A 17,520-nucleotide genomic window follows, 5' to 3' on the forward strand; every position below is an offset into this window, starting at 1 on the left:
TCGCTACAAAGATGCAGTTCTTCCTGCCTGAGACCATCATGCCCCGATATATCCACGTATCGCCTAAAATACAGCTAACCGCAGCGCATTCGCTGACCCGATTAGAACGCTTATTTCGACTCAGCCTGGGAAGCGATCGCCTGGTTGTTCGCGTCGGCAAGGTTCTTGACTTCACCCTGCTTGCCGTTCTATTTCCGAAGACCGGTTAGCCGCAACCTCTTGGAATTCGCAACCACGGGGATTCAAAAGGGATTATACGGACCTCCCATTTGGCGAAACGCAAGTCCATGTTTCCACGGCGCTCGGCGGCGAGGCGAGGGCCGTCCTGAAGGGACCGGCGGACCGCGCGAGCAGCGACGGCCAAGTAACGATTGTAGCTAGAAAAGTCGGCCATTGTCAGCGGAAACTCGCAGGTCTGGAGAAACGGCGGCATTCAATGGGTATCGTACGTCAATCCAGCGGATTTCCAAGCGAAAGTCATTTTGGGAGTGGTTAGAGGATGGGGGTATTTGATTGTGAAGGGAACAGTCGGGATGTGATGCTGTGCAAACGCCAAGTTCAGAGAGTCGGAATCTCGGGTCATGTGACACACGTGACAGACTCACCCAACGAGCCAATCATATCCTGCAAATCTACTTGCTATTTACTGGCCAACTCCCAGTCAACAGACGCGGGATATGACTGCTGTACCACTTTTGCAAGCATTGTTTGTGGTTTTAATCAAGCATTAATATTAAGGTTCCAAGTCTAAGTCTCAGCGACACTTCAATACGAACGGCAGTCGCGAAGCCGTGCCATCTGTCTTTGTAAAGAGTAGGTCTACGGTAGAAAGGCAGATGGTAGCTCATTATCCCCGGCCCCATATTAAGAGTACCATATAGATTTGGCACCTCCTAATAGTCTCCTTGAGTGCTCCGTAGCCTGTTTCTTGTCCCATATTGGTACACAGGAGCCCATCGTACAGGTCAGGACACTGGGACCGAGCATGATATAATTTACTTGTCAGTAAGCGACCAGTAGTACAAAAATCCTTGCTGGGCCATAGTGGCAGTTTCAGCTCGTGGTATTTGTTATAATGGCATTTAAGCTAATGGGGCCCTGCTCACTGCATCCCTTGCCGCTAGCTCCTCCGACCCCCAGGTCTCAAGAGTTCGTTGCAGGAATTGTGCTCATATTCAGAACGCGTTCATGCTTGAAGCCTATCTCCAAAGTTTGAGGCTTGGTGAGAAAGTCGCGTCCCCCATCTCGGTCTCGCTCAAGCCTCTTCCTACCCTTGCTTTCTCTGGTAGCCCGGGGTAAGGATCTCTTACTTAACCTTTACCTCCTAACAAACTCAACTTTGAGAGGTATTCATATTTCGGTTATAGTCACTTTCACTTCATTTACTCGGCTCGCCTCTTTACATGAGCCCATCTCTCTCGGTTTTTCTTCACGTCTTCGTCCACCTTCGATCCCCGTCTTTCTCGCACCAGATTGCATATCAAGAAGTTCGCAATCATGACTAGAAGAGGAGCAATATCACGCCCAAAGAGGCGCACCCTCGTTCGCTGGGATGGTACTTCATCTTGCTCATTCCCTCGTCTTTTGAAATGTTCTTCGGGTTTCGCTAATGCCTCTCTAACTGTCGCAGAGAATCTGAATGAGCTTCTCCTGTTGACTATACAGTCTGTCTGCAACGCACAAAGCATCAAAATCCCATGGGCTGAAGTTGCAAGGGTTATGAAACACAATACAACGGAAGGAGCTATCGTACAACACCTCGCTAAGCTTCGGACACGCAGGATTGGGGCCCGAAAGGCCGTCCCCCCACCTCTCAAAAGAGGCTCCGGCGGCGGCTCAACCAAGGCCACAGAAGGGCCAATCGACAAAGCCATAGCAGACTCACGACCCGGGGACTATCTGACCGACAATTGGGATACCTTTAACGAGGAATGGGAGGAGCACGAGAGCCGCGCACAGCGCAAAGCAGGCCTTAGACAAAAGAAACCTCAGACATATTATACAGAACTTCCTGAGTTCGATGGGGAAGAGTCCGAGAGCAGCGATGGAGAGTTGCTGGTGCCGGGTGCGAAGTTTCTCGTACTCCCCAACGACAGGCGCCAGTTGGAGGCTTCGCCCTCTCCCGAGCGTAAACTGAGCAAGATTGTCAAGCTCAAGTGTCCGAAGTGGTATGCCAGATTGAACAAAAACCCACCGCAGGTGCCTGCGATGAGAACCCCCACGACCTCGGGCTGCACATTCGCAGCTCCATATAACGACCTTCGGGAAGTCGATTTTGATGCATACATTAACTATGCAAACACAACAGAAACAGAGATGAAGTACATCCCCACCGGCGACTCGCGCATTGACTTGCCTTTAATCGGGCCGATGGACGCCTCTTATGGTCTGGGCCAGTTCTCCGATCAATTTGCATTTCACGAATATATTCCACCTCTACACCCGAGTCTAGAGTCTGAGCAGGGGCTTCAGGATATGCTTGGGGAGAATATGAACCTCGATGATTGGGCTTGGCTTGGTGAAATACCGAATCACTAGCAATGAACATATACCTAACGTTTTGTATACTCTGAGGTTGGGATCGTGTTTCTTTTGCTTTAGCTCGGCGCAACGGGCGGGTAGTAGCGGAGGGGGTTTCGCCAACGTTTCCTTGAGATCATTTCCTGAATTTGACACTTTTCCCCTGGTTAGGACAGTTTGAGGGTACTTTTTACAGCCAAGTACTTGCATAAACAGAGAATAAAGTGATTACAATTCTCAATCAGTCATCGGCCAAGGCGGGCAGACAGAAACCTGTTCCGAAAACCCGAGATTCCCTCGGATAGCTGCCACGTGACCTTCTAGGAGCTTCTGGCGCCAAGAAATCCGGAGATCGAGAAAGGCCTGGAAAATTTTCGAGACTTTGGCTTCATCTTCACCTTCTTATCCTCCCTTGTCCTCTTCTTTTCCATCATTCTCCGCCCGCATCCGTTCTCTCTGGACACCTGATCGGGCAGCTCTTTTGCGCGCACCTCGGCATTCGCGTTTGCCTTGTTTTAATTGCTTTCTCTTCTCCCTTTCTCCCTTCCCAACATGCAGCGAGCTCTCTCTGCCAGGACCTCGGTCCTTTCCGCCGCCTCCAAGCGCGGTGCTCTCTACAAGCCTACCGCACTCAACCTCCAGCAGCAGCAGCGGTTTGCTCACAAGGTATGCAGCATTGCAATTATCTCCTTCAATTGATAGAATCCAGCTCTAGATTGGCCTTCCGCAGGTCCCGGAGTACCCATCGGTCACGGCTACTAACGATCTCTAGGACCTCAAATTCGGCGTTGAAGCTCGCGCTCAGCTATTAAAGGGTGTTGACACCCTTGCTAAGGCTGTGACATCTACCCTCGGTCCTAAGGGCCGCAACGTCCTGATCGAATCCCCCTACGGCTCCCCCAAAATCACCAAGGGTATGTACAGCCCCAGTCACCATCCCCGGGCCTTCCAGTTCGTTGCAAACAACGCCATAGCCCTTTGTTCCATTGCTAACTTTATTAGACGGTGTGACGGTTGCCAAGGCCATTCAGCTCCAGGACAAATTCGAGAACCTCGGCGCTCGTCTCCTCCAGGATGTCGCTTCCAAGACCAACGAACTCGCTGGTGACGGAACCACCACCGCTACCGTCCTCGCCCGCGCTATCTTCTCCGAGACTGTCAAGAACGTTGCTGCTGGCTGCAACCCTATGGATTTGCGCCGCGGTATCCAGGCTGCCGTTGATGCCGTTGTGGACTACCTCCAGCAGAACAAGCGCGACATCACCACCGGCGAGGAGATCGCTCAGGTCGCTACCATCTCTGCCAACGGCGATACTCACGTTGGCAAGCTCATCTCCACCGCGATGGAGCGGGTTGGCAAGGAGGGTGTCATCACCGTGAAGGAGGGTAAGACCCTCGAGGATGAGCTTGAGGTCACCGAGGGTATGCGTTTCGACCGTGGTTACACCTCCCCTTACTTCATCACGGACGCCAAGTCCCAGAAGGTCGAGTTTGAGAAGCCTTTGATTCTACTCTCCGAGAAGAAGATCTCCGCTGTCCAGGACATCATCCCTGCTCTCGAGGCCTCTACCACACTCCGCCGCCCCTTGGTCATCATTGCGGAGGATATTGAGGGTGAGGCTCTCGCTGTCTGCATCCTTAACAAGCTCCGTGGCCAACTCCAGGTTGCTGCTGTCAAGGCTCCTGGATTTGGTGATAACCGTAAGAGCATCCTTGGTGACCTTGGTGTCCTCACCAACGGTACTGTCTTCACCGATGAGCTTGACATCAAGCTTGAGAAGCTAACCCCGGACATGCTTGGCTCCACTGGTTCCATCACTATCACCAAGGAGGACACTATCATCCTGAACGGTGAGGGTAGCAAGGATTCCATTGCTCAGCGTTGTGAGCAGATCCGTGGTGTCATGGCCGACCCCACCACCTCTGAGTACGAGAAGGAGAAGCTGCAGGAGCGTCTGGCTAAGCTCTCTGGAGGCGTTGCCGTCATCAAAGTCGGTGGTGCTTCGGAAGTCGAGGTCGGCGAGAAGAAGGACCGTGTCGTTGATGCCCTCAACGCGACGCGTGCCGCTGTAGAGGAGGGTATTCTCCCCGGTGGTGGTACTGCTCTCCTCAAGGCCTCTGCCAACGGCCTGGAGAACGTCAAACCCGCCAACTTCGACCAGCAGCTCGGTGTCAGCATTGTTAAGAGTGCTATCACCCGCCCTGCCCGCACCATTGTTGAGAACGCTGGTCTCGAGGGCAGCGTCATCGTTGGAAAGCTGACTGATGACTTCTCCAAGGACTTCAACCGTGGTTTCGACAGCTCCAAGGGCGAGTACGTTGACATGATCGCTGCCGGTATCGTTGATCCCCTCAAGGTCGTCCGCACGGCCCTTGTCGACGCTAGCGGTGTCTCCTCCCTCCTCGGTACCACCGAAGTTGCCGTTGTGGAGGCTCCTGAGGAGAAAGCCCCGGCTGCTCCTGCTGGTATGGGTGGTATGGGCGGTATGGGCGGCATGGGTGGTGGCATGTTCTAAACTGTCCCACTTCTTCGTCGCCCAGTGTACCCATAACAGTCGAGCAATTCTTAGAGGATTTCCTTCGAGCGTGTCTTTGCATACAATCGGCATACGTTGATATGTTTTGAGATCTCTATTTATGTACTATTTCCCTATGTTTTTAATGTGTTGCATGCCTTTTATTATTCCTCATCCTGACTTCCCTCCATCCTCCTATATCCTCTCTTGTTATCCCTCCGCATTTTGTTGATTTGGGCTTTCCTATACTCCACCTCCATCTCCACTCTACGATGTTGGCATAAAAGTCAGGGGAGTCTTGTGTATTATATCTGTACTCTGATCCGACAAATATTACCTGTGGTCACTTCAATCTCCATCTTCCAACCGTCTCTAGGTTCATGATTCCACAATCATCGGAATCAATGTCAAGAAAGCCAATTGCTGGCATAGTTCTATCAGCATTTATACATATGTCCCTTCTGTTAAATACATTACAGTCATGTTCCCTGTACCATTGAGACCGTGAGCATCATCTCATCATAGCTTACCGAAGTAGTTTAGCAGCCATGACCGCCAAATCCTATCCAAAACTAACCCCCAACGCCGGTATCAGTATTTGTCAAATATACAACAAAAAAGAGCCATCAGGCCATTCATGCACCATCTCTCTCTCTTACGGTACCCCCATTCGTACTATGAACGTTAGCCTTTTCCACAACCCCGTTACCTGTCCCCCTTCTCACTTCAGAAACAAGAACAGACGGCAACCCCGTTGCCTCTGCCCTCCAACTGTCCCCTACGCCGCCTAAGCCGCCATTCAGCGTGCTCTTCTCATCATCCCTCTTCCAGAAGTCCTCCTCCGTCCCGCTGGGATACCGCCAGCCAGCGAGGTATCGACCAAACCGGTCGCCAACGCGTGACGTCCTCGTTTTCGCGGAGGCTACGGATGTCTTTTCCGCGGGATTACGCTTCGAGGAATTGTGCAGGGAGTTTGAGATTGGGAGGAGGATTAGGTCTTTAAAGAGGCCGAGTATGATCTTTTGGAATTTGAGGAGGTAATCGCGGAGGCGTTCGCTGAAGGCTATGAGGAGGGCGGAGACTATTACTGCAATGCTTGTTGGACCTAGATTTGTCAGTACATGTGTCTGGGAAAGGTTGGGTTAGGTGGATGGGTGACCCACCTGCGATGGTAAGCATCGACCCCAGTGTGAGATTGGTTGGTTCGCCGCTCCATTCTCGGGCGTTGATTCCAAAGAGGGACGTGAAGAAGGAAAGGGGAAGGAAGCTAAGATATTAGTTAGTGGTGGAAGAATTGTCGATAGCGGGAGGGCATGTGTGATACTGACATGACTGTGAAGATGGTGAAGACCATGACTGCTCGAGATTGACTCTGGGTCACCTCTGCCTCCCATCGAGCTAATCGGGACTCGTCGACGTTGGCTTGTTTCTGTTTGAGATCAAGGAGGTTTTCCACCTTGACAGATTCTTATCAGTGGAGTCCAAGAGAGAAGAAAAGAGCGAAAGGCGACATACAGCTTTTTGGGCTGCTATAGCATTCTCCCTCATCTCCGTGATATGGGTCCGATATTCATCAAGCCTAGTGAGTGAGGCATGAACGAAACGTCGTCCGTATCCCCTGTACTCGAAGTATCTGGCCATATCCTTGATCGTGGCAGTTTGCTGCTCCAGGAGTTTTAAGATCGTTCCTAGTTCATCCACGATGTCCCTGAGTTCTAGCATCGAGGAGAGATCGTTACGATTCTGGATTGATACTTCGCGGTCTCTTGCTTCACGTTGGGCAGCAGTCATGAGCTTTCCATCAGAAGTCTTGTTGTATTCTGCCGGTCTAATTATAATTCCCCTGTTTCTAAATTGTTTGAATGATTTAGTGGTTAATTCGGTCTGGGTGCGTTAGCATGCAGTTCGAAGACAGTTACAGGTGGTTTCTCACCAGGATACTGATTGACTCTTCGAAGATACGAAGGATTTGCAGATCACTGTGCAGAGTTCTATCGAAAAGAACCGTGACAGCGTGCAAGACAATCAGCGCGGCAAGGTCTCCTGCCGTCTCAAACCGTCGAGCAAGGTCCCCGTTGAGTTCGTTGTAGATGCTATGATAAAGGTTTGTTTGCTCGTAAAACTTGCCTTCGACCGTAGTAGGCTCCTGCTTAGGGAAGAAGGTAACAACCGTTTTCTGGTCCACAATCCAGAGCCAGAGTTGGTCAACCATGAGTACTTTGCCATCCACAAACGTCGGCTGCGCTTCGGACCTGTCCTGTCCTGAGGTAGAGCTTCCGAGCTCATCATTAAGGTTGACTGATTTCCTTGTTCGCTTCCAAAGCATCTGATCGTCGTCTCGTGCCACTGTAGACCGGAGGTTGGGATATCCAAACTGATCCAAGGTTCTTCGTATATGGATCGGAGGCTCATTACCCAGGAATTTCCATATCAACTTGGATTCTAAATTAGATCCCGATATGTCGTCTGGGACTGGTCTAGATCTGCCTTGCCGTAATCTTGTTTCTATAACTTTTCGCCGCTGAAGTAAATTCCAATATGTATCCCAATGAAGCTAAAACAGGGTTAGAATATAGGGATGGTCATGAATTTCTGCGGGGCATACATAGGGAAGCTAGGTTCGAGGCAGTCAGCATCCAATCCAGACTTCTCGCCGGTTAGATAAGAAACTTACATAGAGCGCTAATTGAGGATCATGGGGCTCAGAGGCTTTGATCGGTGGAGAATCAAGCTTGAAATGAATGCAGGCCGGGCGTACATATCGGGCGTGAGGCTCCAGATGACGAGCTGTTATCAGGTTTGAGTACCAGTTCTCATCATTGATTAATTTCCTGAAACTATAACACTGTTAGCGAATCTCACTGAGTAGGATCTTTACTGAATCATAAAGGACTGCATACAGGTTCTGCTTTGCCTTGCCTTTACAGGCTTTCGATAGAACCAACGGTACCCAATCGGTGTGAGTGTACGGAACGTGGACCCAAACCAATTTCTCGGTTCCCGGTTCGGGCCTATCAAACCTAGGAGCTGTCCGAGGCATCTCACTTCGCTCATCAGGCGTCCGTTCTGGGTGAGGAACACCGAGAAATTCTCGATATCTCGAAGAAAGACTGCTTCTATAATTGGATTCAGCCAGATTCGGGCCCATGGTGAAGACTGAATTACTTACAAGAGGTTCCTCTGGCTAGGGCTAATTGTACCTAGATTATCGGCAGAGGTCTGATTATCTTCCTCTTCGTCGTCTTCTTGAACTGGGGCGTCATAGGAAGGTCGCCGTTCGGAGCCTGAGCCCTCCGACTGAATATCAAAGTACCCCTCGATGGGTGGCTCGGTGACATGGATTCGAGGAGACTGATGTCGGACAAGGAAACTCTTACTTCTCCGAACCGAAGGCCGCGACGAGGCAATGTAAGCCGGCAGATTGTCGGGCTCTGCTGACATAGAACTATGGATGCCAGTCTGGGATGTCTCCGCCTGGCGACTTGTAGGCCTGCTGTCGAAGTCGGAAGAATCATCGTAAGTGCTCGTTGATATTCTGCTGGACTTCTTTAACCGTTCTTCCAGGCACTTCGACGGCCCCGTGTCAAGGTACTCCTCAAGTGGCGTTGCAGTGGACCACAGCTTCAGCGGAGTCTCATCACTGACACCCCTGGCTGTGTCCTCGAAGAACCCGCTTACTTGGACCATAAGCTCTTGCTCCACCTGCAGTGGAACGTCTGACATTATAGATAACTCCAGAGCCATCGCGACAGCTGACTGGAGCGCCCTGATGAAATTCAACCTCACGGTAGCCTCTTGGCCTTTAAAGGATGCTGTGCTCACATGGTCAGCGGCCAAAGGCAGTTCGCTTTCATGCTCGAAACCTAGGAGGCCCGATCGGATTGATGTGATAGGGACGTGCATATCAACCGTGCTTCCAGTGTCTGAATCGGTTATGGTGAAGACGGAATCGACCGTCTCCAAAAACGTCCAGATTTTCATGTCAGCCGAAATCGCCCTAAACTGACCGGCGAGACGCTCAAGTTTCTCATGTCGTGGTTTGAACGTGCTTTGCAAATCGAGTGGTATACTATACTTAAGGCGAAGGAGCCGACGAATGCTCCTGGCAAACTCGGGCGCGGAGAGATAGCTCGAGCCATAATGGGGTGTTGCGAGGAACGCGATCCCATAACAACTCGAAAGAATGGAATCGATAGGTGAAGGAGACCGACTCGATTTAACGAGCGCAGCTGTGGCTACGATGCCCCCAGTGCTGTGGCAGATGAAAAATAAGGGCCGTCTGCGACTCTACGAGGAATCTTGTGTTATTGCCTGATTGGGAAAGATGAGGCGATTGCGAGGACCACACACCGTTGACTTCCTTGTTTCCTGAAGCCTGTTTAGCAGCCTGGTCGCCAAAGAATCCAGTGTGTCGTTCGCGTTCAACTCTCCGTGGTCCAGCAGCAACACACGCGCGTTGGGAATGAGTCTTGGTATCTCAGTTGTCAGCCATGGGGCTTCTGCACTGCCGCAAGTCCAAGCCCCCTCTGGGTCTGCGCCTATAGCAGGGATCGCGACGATACTTGGTGATCTCTTAGCTTGTTTCTTGAAAGGCGGGACAAGGGTATCACGTCAGGCGGGCCACTTACTCTACATTCGTCACGGTGCTGTTGGCCGCCATGTCTGTCAGAACGCTATCCAAAGGGAGGTTGAGACGAAAGGGTCATTTCGCGGGCTCAATCAAGCCGCCTAATATAAAACTGATTCCAGTGGGAGTGAAAGAGAGTCATCGCAGATTGTCATCTGACGCGTTGTTTGAGTCAAGACAATGGCAGGTGACTCTCTCATCCCAATGAAGGCTGTGTCAGCATGAAAAAGGAATTGAACGATGCGATCAACCTCGTGAGGAGGAGGGGAAAGGGCACAGGAGCCCCCAAATCCTCCTCAGTCATGGCAAGGAAGATCGTCTCGAACTAAAGATCGCCCCGCGCAGGTTTCGTCCAGTGACGCGTCTCTCAAGAACGAGGGGAGGCTCGGCTGGCAAGGCTGTCATCTCAAACCAACGTGCGCGGGTAAGGCTGAGGCGGTAAAATATCCGAGGTTACTTTACCTGTCCTGTGATCTTGGATTACCTGGAGGGGGATATTTGCTTTCTTGGTCAAGGGTGAGATTGAGGAGAGAAGAAGAATACAGGTCTTGAATAATAGTATGCATATATGGTACATGATGCGCTGATGCGGAAATTTTATGACCAAAGTACCACCTTTTCCCCCTTTATTTCCATGGCGACGTCAAAAAAGAAGGAAAGTACCTCTATAGATGCGACTGAACGTGGTATCATCGAGAACTGCCCGTGGGCGCAACAAGCGAACGCGCAAGTTTACAGTATGCATGAATCGTGAAAATGAGCAGAGGATTAGCTGCAAGAGTAGAGATTGCTCGAAAGTCGGATGCCAGAGTGCGATGCGCGAGATATGCAGGATATTGAGAAACCCATCAAATGGCCGAGTCCTTCCCATCCAGCAAAGACTGTCTTCTCTCGTTCACGTCTCGGGCAAACTTCTTCCCAACTTCGTAGGTTGAGATCATGATAGCGCAAGCTGGAGCCACCTTGAGGCATCGTGCGACCCAACCACGGAAAAGACCTGCTGGGCCTTCCTCACGGAAGATATGCAGAAGGAATTTCGGTAGCGAGAGCTGCTCCGGTTGAAGAGGCGCGTTTGTGATCTTGGTACCAACGGAATTTGCTAAATCATCCCCTATGTGACGATATACCTGTTGGCGTGTCTTTCCAACATCAAATGGAGTCGTGACAAGTGCGGCTGACGCTCCTGATACAGAGCCAGCAATAAAACTGTCCAAAAACGTATTACCTTGCCCTTCATGGGCCTCCAACTGAGCTGCCGGCGACAAGCCATGCGATCGGATATGTCCTTGTGCCTTTTTGCGCGCCTCGACAATATGTTTCTTCACTTCCTCATAACCCCACCAGTAAAGCCCAGAGAAAGGCACATCTCGCCACATGGTGAGGGTCAGGCCCCTCCAGAGAGAGCCGTAGCCTCTAGCTTGGGTCATATCGTACAGCCCTTTGAGAGTGGCTTTAAAATGTCCCGCACCGGTGCCGGGAGTCGCCTGCAAGCGTGTCCGGAACATTTCAATCGGACTTATGGCTGTAGCCGCGGCGATCCTTGCTACCGAACCTGCAATGAAAGGAATGTAGGCTTCATGGACAATGCGTTTGATCGGGCTCTTCCCGTCAAAGCGCAGCCAATCGTACCCAGCGAAATATATGACATTCCCCGGTATTCCCATCATCAGCGTCGGACTTAGTCCACGCCAAAGTGTGGTTATACCTTCATTCCGAGCGATCTTCCGTAAGCCGTCCAGCGTAGAGGTAAAGGTCCTCCGCTGGGTCTCTTCCACTGCACAGTCCGCGACCGACTGCGACCCGAGGGCGCTCGTACCATGACCAACCGCACATATTTGCGTATTCTGGCCTATCCAAAATACCTCACGGCAGCAAGCAGTGACTCCGAGGTTAGGAGGGGCATTCTTCAAGGTGTGTGTCGTGTGTGACGTAAATGGGGAAGTGTGCTTGGTGGAAGACTGAGATTGTAATCTAACGCGAACGACATCCAAGGGAGTCACTGTATAACTTCTATTAGCACATCCCCAAAAGTAGAGACAGACCTAAGGGTGGGAAACGGTAAAGTCACCTACCCAAAAGACCAGTCAAAACGCTGCCCAGGGTTGCAGAAACCATCTTTTGGGCGATAGAGGCATCATCTGTTGAGCTAGCGTTCACAGTCGATACCGATCCTGTCCCCGAATTGACGGCCATGGCTGTATCTTCTGTGGTCCACTGCCATGTCTCTGCCGACTGGCATTCAGATTCAACGGTAGCAAAATTGTCTGAGCGATACCGGTCCCAAGAAGTACCGCCAGGCCTCGGTCCGGACATTCAATCGACAACGGCGTGTTGGTTGTGTGTTCGAAGTCGACACAGCAACAAGTGAGTTAATGACAAAAAATATATCTGGTCAACTTGCTGGGCGCATCGAGGATGATCGGGAGCCGTGAGTGACTCAAAACGTAGTGATGATGCTCCTCTCGGGAAAAAAAGGCCGTTCTGGCTTGGGCGGTGGCGCCCGGACTGCCGCTTGCCGGAGATAAGCATGGGCTGGATGGAGCCCTCGCTCTTCCATCCTTCCCATCCTGCGTCTTTTCGCCGTATCTTTCGACGCTGGTCGTGGCGTTCGGCAGTTCTGGGAACGGTAATGGTCTGCCTCATCTCTGAATAACCATTATCTTTCTTTTGGAGTCTTCCGTTGAGCTCTTCCGCATCTCCTACTCCGGAGTACCGTCCCCGTGTGGAAGCTTGCTTATCAATCAGTGGGCCGCTGCATCCCCGTGTGCATCATTCCCTAACAACCATGGACGATAGCGCAGAGCTTGAATCGTTTCGGCGCCAGTGGCGCGAAGAGGTTGAGAGCCGAGCAAAACAAAATCTCCCCGAAAAGTCGCTGGCGACGCCCTCTCGAACTGTTGCTTCCCAATCCCGGAAATTTCCTCCCACCCGCCATGAAGCTTCTGCGTGGAAAGAGGAAGAAGAGGAGGAAGTTGCTCCAGCGCATGCCCCTATGGAGCTGGTCCCGGCTCTCGATGGCTTATCCCTAGCAAAGCAGGACGACGAAGATGCTTTCCATTTGCGAGCGCCCCTCAAGGAGCCCAAGTCGGCTCTAGAACACTTCGAACGAGCAGTTGAGAAAGAGGCAGCGGGAAATCTAGGAGACAGTCTACATCACTATCGCAAAGCATATCGTGTAAGTCGGGTATCACGGTGCTCGTTTTTAGGTTCGCTAACAGCGCCGTAGCTTGACGCCGCCGTTGATAAGGAGTACAGGAACAAGCACTTTGCCGGCGCATGGAAAAGGCCACCGCAGACTACCTCGTCCGACGAACCCACCAAACCAGCTGCAGACGAGAAACCAGCGATCGTGCCGACACCTGAGCTAATCGCATCATTCTCCCATCTCCCCATCCCGCCAGCGGAGCCTCTTTTCGAGGGGGACCCTACCCCACCCTGTCCTATTGCGAACGTTCCATCCGAGGTTATAGTTGAAATCTTGAAATGCGTGGCCCTAACAGACCCGGCCGCTTTTGGCCGGATGGCTCTAGTGTGTAAACGCTTCGCATATCATTTCTCCCACGAGCAACAAATATGGAAACGACTATGTCAAGGAGCCAAGTTCGGGTTCAAAGCAATGCATTATTCCTTCGCCTGCGACATTCATGGCCACGCGGAGCATACTCTGGCGCCCGTTGCCCGCTTCACTCCATTTCCCACCGATATGCCGGTCCAGATTCCAAGTCCGTTGTCTTCCTGGAGTGAAGTCTTTCACACATTTCCCCGAATACGCTTCACTGGAATATATATTAGCACAGTAAACTACACTCGTGCAGGTGCGGCCTCTGCTTATTCAAACATCTCATGGAACAGTCCGATCCATATCGTCACTTATTACCGCTACCTCCGGTTCTACCCTGATGGAACAGTTATCTACTTGCTTACCACAGTAGAGCCAGCGGATGTTGTCCCACATATCAATAAATCGAACGTGACAGCAGCACGGGCGCCATCTCGCAAACAACATTCACGGAATACCTCCGACTTGGGTTCTTCGGTTACAGGACCACAAGATCCTGTTCCCCCTATCGCACTGGATGCGTTGAAGCGCGCTCAATGGGGTCGATGGCGCCTTTCCAAACCAGCATCTCCTTCCGGTCCGCCCGAGGAGCCCGAGTATTCAATTCCGGGTAAGGATAACTCGACGGCTGCGCACGACCCCAGGGACCTTGTGGTCGAAACGGAGGGGGTAGGAGCACCAAAGTACGTTTACGTTCTTCACTTAGGTCTCCGGTCGACTACCGTCCGACCTACTCATGGGAGCCAAATGGTCCCCAACCCCTCAAGGAATACCAAGTTAGTTTGGAAGGGATACTGGAGTTACGACAAACTCACGGACGACTGGGCCGAATTCGGCTTGAAGAATGACCGTGCATTCGTCTTCCGGCGCGTTCGGGGCTGGGGTATGATCTAACAATGTGGATGGGCAAATAAACCAACACCCAAGGTATAAATACAGGAACGGGAGGTGATCCGCCGGGAGGGACGGATGTAGCAAACTACGCTACCCTTTATAAAAGCGCCCTATTGAAGTGAATATAGAACTAGGAAATAGACGACATATACCTTGCACAATACAATTGGAGTGACTGTGCCATTAATATAAGAAATTGGGCGATAGCGACGTTGTTATTTCCGCGGACTGGGGGTGCTTAGGGGGAACATGCCAAGCACCGGCTTATCGATAAGATTCCACTCCCCAAATTTTTTCTCTGGAAGAACCACACATGAACAGCACACGCGCTCTCAGGGAGTCATCAGATTGAGAAACCGAAGCGCCCGACTACCGTGAAACTATCAGGGAAATCCTGAGCTCCCATCGGATCTGCCATGCCCGAAAGGGTGCGCACCGTCTTCACTGACGAAGACGAGCCACCCATCGCCCACAAGACGACCGCCTCAAAAAGCGAAACGCCCGGGTTTCCGCCAGAGACGGAAAATGGAGGCAATAAACGGGAAGATGGCCATAAAAAGAGGAAGAGCAGGAAGCGCAAACTCAATGAGCTCGCTGATGGACCTCTCGCACCTCGAACGGAGGAATCGAACGGACAGCTTGCCCCTGATGCCGGAAAGGATAGAAAAGGACCGACAACGAACGCAGACGGCGCATCTACACAGCCTAATGACCGACACCGACACCAAAAGCAAAACTCAAAGCACCGGCCACCAAACGACAACGAGAACAAGAAATTCCACTCGCTCAAGAAAAGAGCGCAAGCCCTCTACGAAATCCGCAAGAACCTTCCCATCTTCGCCAGCGGCGACGAGATCCGGCACCATCTACGTAAGAACGACGTTATGCTCTTGATTGGTGAAACTGGTAGCGGAAAGAGTACACAGGTTCCTCAGTTTCTACTTAGCGAGCCGTGGTGTCGGCCGACGAAGACCACAATTGTGAAGGAGGATGGTTCGCAGACGGATGCGATGGTCGGTGGGTGTGTAGCCATTACGCAGCCCCGGCGTGTTGCGGCAATTTCGTTGGCCAGACGTGTTGCGGAGGAAATGGGGACGCCCTTAGGCTCTTCCTCACCTGCAAGTAAGGTTGGTTACTCGGTGCGGTTTGATACCTCTACGTCGCCGAGTACGCGGGTGAAGTTCCTGACGGAGGGGATGCTGCTTCAGGAGATGCTGCATGATCCGTGGTTGACGAAGTACAGCGCAATTGTTGTTGATGAGGTCCATGAGCGCGGGGTGAATGTCGACTTGGTGATGGGGTTTTTGAGGAATCTGGTCTCCGGGAAGAAAGAGGGAAGGGGAGGAGTACCGTTGAAGGCTGTGGCTATGAGTGCTACGGCTGATATGGAGAGCTTGCAGGGATTTTTCAAGGAGGGATTTCAAGGCCGTCAACTGAAGGGGGAAAGCGACTCGGAGGATGGCATTGCTGTGTGCCATATCAAGGGCCGCCAGTTTCCCGTCAAGACAATATACGCCCCGGAGCCCGTGCATGACTTTGTCGATGCAGCGCTGAAAGTAATTTTCCAGATACACTATAAGGAGCCTATTCCTGGCGATATCCTCGTCTTTCTGACGGGTCAGGAGACGGTTGAAGCGTTGGAGAATCTGGTGAATGAGTACGCTACTGGGATGGACCCTGCTTTACCGAGGATCCAAGTGCTTCCGCTCTTCGCAGCGCTTCCACAGGTGGCCCAACAGCGGGTCTTTGTTCCCGCCCCGCCCCGTACTCGCAAGGTCATTCTAGCCACGAATATTGCGGAGACGTCCGTGACGGTATCTGGCGTAAGATACGTTGTGGACTGCGGAAAGGCGAAGATCAAACAGTTCCGGACGAGACTAGGTCTGGACTCACTGCTTGTGAAGCCGATTTCGAAATCTGCTGCTATCCAAAGGAAAGGTCGTGCGGGAAGAGAAGCAGCCGGTCAGTGCTTCCGCTTATATACGGAGAAGGATTACCTCGCGCTGGACGAGGTTAATACGCCGGAGATCTTGAGATGTGATCTCAGCCAAGCCATCCTTAACATGAAGGCGCGAGGGGTGGACAATGTGATTGAATTCCCGTTCTTGACACGGCCACCACGGGAAGCCTTAGAAAAGGCTCTACTTCAGCTGCTTAGCATTGACGCTCTGGAGGAAACCGGCATGATCAGCGCGATTGGATCGCACATCGCTAAGCTTCCGTTGACCCCGACGTTGGGTCGCGTGTTGCTTGCCGCAGCGGATTTTGGGGCGGACTGTTTGATAGATGTGATTGACATTATATCGACGCTGAGTGTTGAGAATATCTTCCTGAATACGACTTCCGAAGAGAAGAAGGAAGAGTCCGAGAAGTCGAGACGAGATCTATACCGAAGAGAAGGTGATCATCTTACAATGTTGGCGACAGTACGGGCTTATGCTTTAGAAAACACTGATCGCAAGGCGTGGGCTGAGCGGCATCTGGTTTCGCATCGGGCGATGCAATCCGTCATGGTAGGTGTTCTTATCAAGGACATTGTTTCAGGAGCTCACGTTCGGGATCATAGGATGTGCGTAAACAACTCACGGCCCAATGCCGACAAGCCAAGCTACTTCCAAGTTCCACTGAGGGTTGCGGTTCTTCAGCAACCAGGGAACCTTCTCCTGTCTACATCCTGAAAAGCTTCTTACGTGGGTTTTCGACAAACACAGCTCGTCTTGTGCCAGACGGTAGTTACCGCACCGTTGTGGGGAACCAGACAGTGGCGATTCACCCCTCCAGCGTGCTATTTGGAAAGAAGGTAGAGGCAATCTTGTACAACGAATTCGTATTCACGAATCGCAGCTATGCACGAGGGGTGAGCGCGGTGCAATTGGACTGGGTGGGAGAGGCTTTGGCAGGGGGGTAATCTGGCATCATTCAAGCATATTACATGGAGCAAGCGAATCTGCATTTTCAGCATAGAATCAGTCAAATCATCCTTGCATATTCTTTGCTTCGCAGAAAACCATCCCTTGGCAGCTCTGATATCGATGACGTTTCGGGGTGTGTTGCCTCAGGCCGAGCCTGTTTCAGGGCGAAACCCGCGAATAACAATCTCCGTCACGGCTTGATGCCCGCGTGGAGAAAGGAGGAGACTGTACCGCGACCCACAGGCCCCTGGCAGAAGAAAAGACCCTTCTTCTCACAGTGGTGGAACAGTGGAATGGCCTGTGGTCTGTCGATGACTCTGGGTTCTCGGGTCGCTTGCAGTCTGGAAGACCTATCATTCAAGGGGATTGGGAGGATCATGGGAGATCAGATGTCGATGGAGACACTCCAGGGCTGTGTTTGATGATTGCCCAATTCTATTTTGAGCCTGATTATTGATAAAGGTGTTGACAGAAAGCGGCCACCTTGCTGGG

The 17,520-nt window shown here is 51.8% G+C and overlaps 7 protein-coding genes across 7 annotated transcripts; 4 read left to right on the forward strand and 3 right to left on the reverse strand.

The window, feature by feature from the left end:
- Positions 1–110: 110 nt before the first annotated feature.
- Positions 111–394, reverse strand: BJX67DRAFT_376344 (ATP synthase subunit epsilon family protein; the record flags this gene model as incomplete). Its single annotated transcript, XM_071031859.1, has 2 exons — positions 111–188; positions 263–394. 2 exons carry the CDS (start codon positions 392–394, stop codon positions 111–113), a joined length of 210 nt encoding a protein of 69 aa, XP_070891517.1.
- A 722-nt stretch (positions 395–1,116) lies between these two features.
- Positions 1,117–2,766, forward strand: BJX67DRAFT_339773 (uncharacterized protein). Its single transcript, XM_071027700.1, has one exon. It carries the CDS (start codon positions 1,498–1,500, stop codon positions 2,536–2,538), a length of 1,041 nt encoding a protein of 346 aa, XP_070891518.1. The 5' UTR covers positions 1,117–1,497; the 3' UTR covers positions 2,539–2,766.
- Positions 2,767–3,072: 306 nt separating this feature from the next.
- On the forward strand, positions 3,073–5,036 carry hsp60 (chaperone ATPase HSP60; the record flags this gene model as incomplete). The annotated part of the gene is made up of 3 exons (XM_071030726.1): positions 3,073–3,186; positions 3,293–3,434; positions 3,523–5,036. 3 exons carry the CDS (start codon positions 3,073–3,075, stop codon positions 5,034–5,036), a joined length of 1,770 nt encoding a protein of 589 aa, XP_070891519.1.
- A 314-nt stretch (positions 5,037–5,350) lies between these two features.
- Positions 5,351–10,154, reverse strand: BJX67DRAFT_11888 (uncharacterized protein). Its single transcript, XM_071024408.1, has 11 exons — positions 9,665–10,154; positions 9,387–9,597; positions 8,206–9,323; positions 7,937–8,152; positions 7,711–7,873; positions 7,642–7,650; positions 6,970–7,590; positions 6,552–6,920; positions 6,365–6,492; positions 6,200–6,303; positions 5,351–6,141 (listed from the first exon to the last, which is right to left on the reverse strand). The coding sequence occupies exons 1-11, from the start codon at positions 9,694–9,696 to the stop codon at positions 5,672–5,674; spliced, it is 3,441 nt and encodes a 1,146-aa protein (XP_070891520.1). The 5' UTR covers positions 9,697–10,154; the 3' UTR covers positions 5,351–5,671.
- Positions 10,155–12,101, reverse strand: BJX67DRAFT_339781 (putative mitochondrial carrier protein). The gene is made up of 2 exons (XM_071027701.1): positions 11,736–12,101; positions 10,155–11,662 (listed from the first exon to the last, which is right to left on the reverse strand). Exons 1-2 carry the CDS (start codon positions 11,974–11,976, stop codon positions 10,512–10,514), a joined length of 1,392 nt encoding a protein of 463 aa, XP_070891521.1. The 5' UTR covers positions 11,977–12,101; the 3' UTR covers positions 10,155–10,511.
- A 6-nt stretch (positions 12,102–12,107) lies between these two features.
- Positions 12,108–14,299, forward strand: BJX67DRAFT_339782 (putative F-box protein (Pof7)). The gene is made up of 2 exons (XM_071027702.1): positions 12,108–12,838; positions 12,890–14,299. The coding sequence occupies exons 1-2, from the start codon at positions 12,449–12,451 to the stop codon at positions 14,114–14,116; spliced, it is 1,617 nt and encodes a 538-aa protein (XP_070891522.1). The 5' UTR covers positions 12,108–12,448; the 3' UTR covers positions 14,117–14,299.
- Positions 14,300–14,426: 127 nt separating this feature from the next.
- Positions 14,427–17,106, forward strand: BJX67DRAFT_12139 (putative ATP-dependent RNA helicase (Hrh1)). Its single transcript, XM_071024440.1, has 2 exons — positions 14,427–16,629; positions 16,683–17,106. Exons 1-2 carry the CDS (start codon positions 14,533–14,535, stop codon positions 17,022–17,024), a joined length of 2,439 nt encoding a protein of 812 aa, XP_070891523.1. The 5' UTR covers positions 14,427–14,532; the 3' UTR covers positions 17,025–17,106.
- The last annotated feature ends 414 nt before the right edge of the window (positions 17,107–17,520 follow it).

Source organism: Aspergillus lucknowensis (assembly GCF_044049455.1).
Source record: "Aspergillus lucknowensis strain CBS 449.75 chromosome Unknown BJX67scaffold_1, whole genome shotgun sequence".
NCBI classification, from domain to species: Eukaryota; Fungi; Ascomycota; class Eurotiomycetes; order Eurotiales; family Aspergillaceae; genus Aspergillus; species Aspergillus lucknowensis.